Source organism: Protobothrops mucrosquamatus, unplaced genomic scaffold (assembly GCF_001527695.2).
Source record: "Protobothrops mucrosquamatus isolate PMUCROS unplaced genomic scaffold, P.Mucros_1.0 scaffold9420, whole genome shotgun sequence".
Lineage (NCBI taxonomy): Eukaryota > Metazoa > Chordata > Lepidosauria > Squamata > Viperidae > Protobothrops > Protobothrops mucrosquamatus.
This window is the reverse complement of record NW_015395211.1, coordinates 2983-10613: the sequence shown is the minus strand read 5'-3', so window position 1 is coordinate 10613 and position 7631 is coordinate 2983. Positions and strand designations below refer to the sequence as shown.

Here is a 7631-nt window from a genome sequence, read left to right as displayed (position 1 = left end):
TTATTGCAACATCAGCAAGTGCTGTTTACTCCTTGTTAACGTTATTGTAAGCAGTGCAATATTGTCAATTGTTACTTATTTTTACTCATTAAAATGCTGGATTTATAAATTGCTGTATGAATGCCATAGATTAGAATCTCTCTCTAGCATAAATTCCCCAACATTTTCAGAGTAAAAAAATCCAGTCCACAGCTTTTAACCTCTCAGACATCAGTATAGACCAGGGGTAGGCAATCTTGGCACTTTTATGACTTGTGGACTTCAACTCCCAGATTTCCTGAGCCAGCCATGCTGAGGGGAAAGGGAGAATTTCCAAGCTGAGCCATGCTGGCGCAGGAATTCTGGGAGTTGAAGACCACGAGTCATAAAAGAGCCAAGGTTGCCTACCCCTGGTATAGATGGTATTTGACTTGTTATGATCAGTTGCTTAGTGATGACGTTCCAACAGACCCAAAAGAGCTATTCACATTTGAAGTTCTGACAGTCATGTGATTGCATTTTGGGTGATTAGCAACCGGCCCGCATTTATGGCTGTTTGCAGGGTCCCGTGGTCACATGACTACAATTTATGGCATTTAACTTCTAGTTTTTAGCAAAAAAATGCTGGTTTGTTTAATAACTGCAGGTTTGTTTAACAACTGCGGCAAAAATTTTTTATAAAATCAGGTTGGTCATGTGATGACCCCCCATTAATGACTGGTATGACTTACAACCAGAATTCCAATTACGATAATAAGTCAAGAACATGGTTTATGTCACCTGAATTTCAAAATGGCAATTACAGAAGGAGAAGACTCATGTTACCAATGAGGAAAACAAGCATACTGGTGAGATATCTCAGAGAAATTCTGTTGACAAAGATTTTTCCCAATTAAAATAAAATTTTCTGACTTATTATTGCTATTTTCAAATGGCAATGGCAAAATGCTAATCCTGCAAAGAACAGTCTCTCCTCCTTTCACTTGAGACTGAATTTTATGCCAAAAGTTCCAATTAAAGTGAAAAGTTGCAAATTCTTTTTCTCTGGCCTTCATTAATCTACAGGACCTGGACAATGGCTTTCTCCACAAAACAGAACTGGAAACGAAACTAAGTGGACTTCATTCTTGGGTGGAATTAATGAGTATTGTCCATGAGCAGGTAAGAAAGAAAGAGAGGGAAAGAGGGAAAGAGATATGTTTGCATACTGATGCTGCTTGTATTACTAGATGCAAGCAACATTAGCCTTAAAAATAGGTGGAACTGACCTACATTGGGAAATTAAACAGCAGATGTACTTTTTTTTCTGATTTTATCCCCTCCCTTTCTTATACTGCCACAAGCACCTTACAATAAATATTTGAACCAAATCTGAAGCTTGGAAAGTTTGCTGAAATAAGAGGAAAACAAAGTATATAATGGCAATTATACAGATATTCAGCGATGGATTTGAAAACTTGCATACCTGCATACCTGCTTCGTGCCTTGGAGCATGTGCAAAGTGAATCAATTCCCACTCTTTTATTATTTTTGCACTGGATTGCTGTCCTCCTTTCTGCTAATCATGAGCTTCATCACATGCCAGATCAATTGTAACCTGCAATATCTTGTACACACATCTTAACTTAATTCTAACCTACATGGAGTAGTTATGGTGGCACCTAAGAAGCAAAAACCAGTAATCTGTGTCAATCACAGGCATTCCTGAGTACAACTAGTGTGCAATTACATCTGTTACACCTCCTTGGTGTTTGAGACCTAATTATTTCCACCTGGTTCAGTAAGGAACCCCCCTGGTACTCACTCAGCCTCTCTCACCTTCACTGTTCTAGATATATATACATAATCAGACTGGAATTCTTCTTTCTCATAGCCTTGAGCAGGGGTGTCAAACTGCCGGCCCACGGGCCGGATGCATCATCCGGAAGCTGTGCCCACCCCATTGCTGGCAATGGCAAAACCGTCCCGATACGTTGCACAACGTCACGTGACTTCGCGAGTTTGACATGTCTGGCCTTGAGGATCCGTTTCTTAAAACAAGCCATTATGAAATCCCCCATCTTTACAGCCTTCTTATCTCTGTTAAGAATGGTTCACCTACTCTGCTTTGGCCTCTGAGCTCATTTCCAATAACTTAAGCTTTATTGTATTAAATCCAATAAAGGGGAAAAGTTGCAGGTGGGCTGGTTGATTGCTTGTCTAAGAAGTACACATGGGCTGCCTTCTATGCTAGCTTCTAACCCTTCTTTTTTTTCCATTTTATGTTGCATTAAAGGGTTTCATTATTCTTACCCAATTCAGTTGCTAGAATTAAAAGCACTACTGGCAGAGGTAGTTTGCTCTCCTTTCTTGTTGTAACCAGTTCTTTGTTTGTATATGATACTTACACCAGAGTATCATAAGGACTTCAAAGGGATCTTGATATTCCCATGGTGCTGATTTTTTTTCCCCCATTTAGGCCACTTTCCAATTCAGTGAGGTTAGCAATTATTGTTTTGTCTCTAGTTGTAGCAAAAACCAATGTTTGGGGGGGGGGAATAAATACCATCAGTCAGAAAGAAAAAATAATCTCTCTGCCATCCTAACCCATATATACCTATCTTTGGTCAGTTTGTATCTTCCTTAATTACATCACATAGATCTCAGCATCCTGAGATTCTTTGCTCTTTATAACAAAGTCTAACTTTTTGGACTTTTATTGATAAAATCTGTTTTCAATATCAGAGGACATGTTCAAAAGGCAGCACAGCTGGGTAAACAAGAGTCCCAGATTTTCAAGGCATGTTAATTGGATTCTCAGTGACCCTCAAGGAACAGGTGATAATTTTGGCCAGGAAAGCTATTACCTGTTGCACTTGTTCCTGGGACAGGAGACCCCTCAGGTAGTAACCCACTCCTTGGTCATCACATATTTATACTATTGCAATGGGCGCTACATTGGGCTACGTTTTGAAAACTATTTAGAAACTGCAGCTGATTAGAATGGGGTGGCATGGGAAGTTGCAGACATGCCATTACTCATGGAACATCTTTGCTTTGTGAGCTGTATTGATTATCAGGTGGTTTCTAGGTGCAATTCAAGGTGATGATTGTCATCTGTAAAGACCTTCATCTTATAGAACCTAGCTATCTAAGGAACTATCTCCTATAGTTTCTATTCATCTTGTTCAATGCTTCAGGTCCTATCAGTTACGGTAAATAGTGTCATCTAATGGTGGTCCAGGAAGCAGACCTCCTGTACATTGCCTGCCCTATGGAACAGGGATTTGTTTAACAGTTAATTAGGTTTGAGCTCATTTAAATGGGTCAAGAAAATGTGGCTTTTTCTCCAAGCCTTGTTTTAGAGTATGTGGTGAAAATGTTTTGAACTCAGCTTTCCATTACACAATCAAATTAAACATTAAGATGTACAGTTCTGTTCTCTTCATACAGAGAATTCTACCTGCATGTTCTCCAATCAACTTCCACTGCTTTTTTATGTAACTGATATTGAAAATCTTAACAGCAATAATCAGACTACAAATTAAACTAGAACAGAGAAAACAAAAAAAGGATAAATAACGGAAAGAGCTAAAACTGCAATATGAAAAAAGTGGTAGAAAAAATAGAAAGACATTAAAAAAGATTATAAAGGTACAAAGAAATGTCCTCTGATCTTCATCACAGCAGTTAAAAGTACAATTATATTTTAATCTTTCTCTATAACATTACATAATGACTCCCTTCTGTCTATAATCTATCCTGTCTAAGCCTTGCCTCAAAAACATTATTATTATTATTATTATTATTATTATTATTATTATTATTATTATTATTATTATTATTATTATTATTATTATTATTATTATTATTTATTGAATTTATATACCGCCCTATCTCCCTTACGGGACTCAGGGCGGTGAACAGGCGATAATAAAAACCATGATAAATATACGCAAGTTTCTGTTCTAAAATCAAATTAAATAACAGGCCTGTTCTAAAAATACCCCATACAAAACCCCCACTAAAACATAATCAAACTACGCCAGGCCGGCCGCACGGAATAGATGGGCTTTCAGGGCTCGGTGAAAAAGGCGCAGCTTCGCAACTGTACGTAGGTTGGGGGGTAGGTCATTCCAGAGGGCAGGAGCTGCCACAGAGAAGGCTCTCCCCCTGGGGGTCGCCAGCCGGCATTATCTGGCCGTCGGCACCCTAAGGAGGCCCTCTCTGTGGGAGCGGACTGGTCGAAGGGAGGTGTTTGGTAGGAGGCGGTCTTGCAAAAACATAAGTCATAACTTCATTTTTATGCAGAAATAAGGGGTTCCCAATCACCAATAAACATAGATATTGTCCTTTCTGTAAACCTAATGTATGATTTACATATTAATCTCAGCCCACGTCCTTTTGATTCTAGGAGCTTGACGAAGTGATGTCCCAGGTTAAAGATATTTCAGTTGTCCTGGGGATTGACAACAACAGATACATTCCTGACCCCCACCAGATTGTGGAGGATGTGAGAGCTCAGTATGAAGATTTGGCTATGAAAAGCTGGGAAGAGTTGGAGGCACTCACCCGATCCAAGGTATACATTCATGTATCATTAAAAAATTCCCAAAGTGCTTCTTGGGAACCTCAGTTGTAATGAAAGGAAAATAATGAACAGACATTTGGTTTTGCCACAGACCTCCATGCCTAACTGAACCTAAAAGCATGGCACGAAGAAATAGAAAATGGAGGCTGACAGAAAATATGGCAATGAGATTCAGCAAGGTCAAGAAAGAAATAAAATCTGGTATAAAAAAAATCTCTGGATCCAACACAGTAATGAGGCAAAGAACGAGGACGGAGAAGAAAATAAGAGAATTCATAATGAATGCTGATGAGAAAGCAGAAATAAATTAATATTCAGATATAAAGCATTTTATTATACTCTTTTAGTCACAAATCTAATGTTACTGTATATGATCTGGGCATGTTGAGTCTAAAGCTCCAGATGTTTGAGGCAGAGAGATTTGCTTTAGTGAATATGGTCCTTGTAGATCACAAAATAATGGTTTGGGGTGGTGGTGGCGGCTTTATATTCCATACTGTGGATGTTGCGAGAGGAAGGGGGGAAGAAAGCATTACAGTGTGTAATATTCTTTTAATTCTCGCCTCCAGCTGAATGAAAGAGAAGTGTTATGTGCTAAGTATGGGGACCATCTCCTTAACGACCGGAGAATGATTGCTGAGTTAAATATACAGATCCAAAAATTGAGGTCTTGCATTACCTGTCTGAAAAGCCAGGTAAGAATATGACTGGTAGAAGATTGCAAAAACACAATCCTCCCCATAGGAATATGCAAATGAAACCTATGCTCTTGGCAATAGGATAGATATAAAAAAAACTCCTAAAAATAAAATAAATATGACTAAATTCCCATCATGTTATACATTATATGAGGTTCTGGTTATTTCATCTCATTTTGAAAGTCTTCATGCAAGAACATGAAAGTGTAATCACATGAGAATATATTTATTTGGGGTTTTTTTTTATTTCCTTCTAGTCAGTGTTGATTCCCGGCAACTGCCTGACTTAGTCCCTGTAATTTTCTGGCCAAGATCTTGGAAGTGACTTACTCTTGCCTTCTTCCTAGGGCTGAGAGTGAGTGGCTGGCCCAAGATCATCTAGCTGGCTTTGTGCCTAAGGCGGGACTGGAAATAAGAGTCTCCTGGCCTCTAGTCTGATGCCTTAACCACTAGACCAGGGGTAGACAACCTTGGCTCTTTTATGACTCATGGACTTCAATTCCCAGAATTCCTGAGCCAGCATGGCTCAGCTTGGCAACCTCTCCCTTTCCTCTCAGCATGGCTGGCTCAGGAATTCTGGGAGTTGAAGTCCAGGAGTCATAAAAGAGCCAAGGTTGCCTACCCTGGCACTAGACCAAACTGGCTCTCATAAGAGTATGTATGTGTACACACATATGTGTATAAGTATAACTATATCTGAAGGAGATGGATGGTTAAGAAATACGTATAAATAAATAGGTATAGGAATAGGTATAAATAGGTATAGGTATGTTTAATTTGGGTTTGTATGGATCTCATTATGCATATTGAGGTGCCATGATACAGTAAGTACCATGTTGTTGCCTTAGTAAATTTACTTCTCAGTCTGGGAGCCACCACATGTGATTAACTATGAGTTTCCATCATCCCCAGCCAGATGTGCTAGAGCTGAAGAGAAATGTGGCCCAGCACATCTGGCAGATACCAAGCTGGGAGAGATGGTCTACAGCAGGGGTAGGCAGCCTTGGCTCTTTTATTACTCATGGACTTCAACTCCCAGAATTCCTGGCTGGCTCAGGAATTCTGGAAGTTGAAGTCCACTAGTCATAAAAGAGCCAAGGTTGCCTACCCCTAGTCTACAGGAATGTCAGCATTTAGGACAGAAATTTTGAAAACTTATATTTTAAAGAGCAAAGGAATAAAAAACTACAATTGGAGAATTTAAGTCCAGGAAGGTCATCTGGCCATATTTGCCCACTCAGCTGTATTAATTTACTTGGTGTGGTTGATGTAGTATCTGATTAAGAAATATAATTATGTATGCTTTTCCTTTTCCTGTATGGTTTAGAAGTATTCACATTTGATGGTTATCCAAGCTAATAGCAACAACCAAACTATCCCTGTACATTAAAGTTTATGGGGTAATAAAGGAAAATTACAAGTGATGGCAATGAGCTGGTGAAGATACACGAGCAGGCATATCTCTATGTTTGCCTGTGTGCTTGGAGACATGCCACAATTTATATCTGCTATTGAAAAGTACTGACATGCAGGAGTAAAGACATTTTTGTGTCCTTCCCAGTTTATTTATTTCAAAAGGGAAGGAAGAAGGGAAATAGGGGGCTTGAGAGATCACCAAGCTTCTTTCCCTTACTTGTGATCTTCTGTGTACTCAGTGTCTACATTTAGAGGATAACATCAAAGATGTTGGTCTACAAGGAGAAGCATCCCTAAAGGATGCCAAAGCAAAACTGGCAAAATTGGAAGATGCCCTGTATAATGCCAGGCAAGACTTGGCTCAGCTGGTTAAGGAGTATCAAGAGCTGATGAATACCAAGCTGGCTTTGGACATTGAGATTCTCACTTACAGGAAACTAGTAGAAGGAGAAGAAATCAGGTAAGATTGTTTATTTGAAGCTTCTGAGTATATATAGACTGAAAGGAAAGTAGAGTTTAGATTAACTTGCCTCCAATATATTGTATCTGTTCAAAATTCTCCTGGGAGATTGAATTTCTTTCAGAAATTATTGCAGGATTCAAGCATCCGATGCCTACGGCATGTCATATCAGAAAGTTCTTTTCAACATCAAAATAAAAGAAACCAGGAAATACCAACCGTTTTATGGTGCTTGAATGTCAAAATCTAAAGAAAAAATATTCAGAATGCAACTTTGCATTTAAAAACATCAGATTCAGATTTTGAGTAGGAAAACTGAAACATTCAGCAGGTTTGTAATACTTTCTGTTCTGAGAAAGCTATACAGTTTCTTTGATACAGACACTACAATGTAGAATTAGCCACATCTGCCTGAAGAATTAACATGCTAGCTCCAGCATGTTCTAGCATTAGATACTGACACTGTATGCAGTTAATGTTCTGAATCCTAAAATCCTTGATCACTACA

The 7631-nt window shown here is 38.9% G+C and overlaps 1 protein-coding gene across 1 annotated transcript; it reads left to right on the top strand.

Moving 5' to 3' along the window:
• Positions 1-1044: 1044 nt before the first annotated feature.
• On the top strand, positions 1045-7127 carry LOC114923729 (keratin, type II cytoskeletal 80-like; the record flags this gene model as incomplete). Its single annotated transcript, XM_029287072.1, has 4 exons — positions 1045-1140; positions 4373-4540; positions 5119-5244; positions 6903-7127. Coding segments are annotated over 4 exons (615 nt in total), but the record flags the coding sequence as incomplete, so codon positions are not given.
• Positions 7128-7631: the final 504 nt, after the last annotated feature.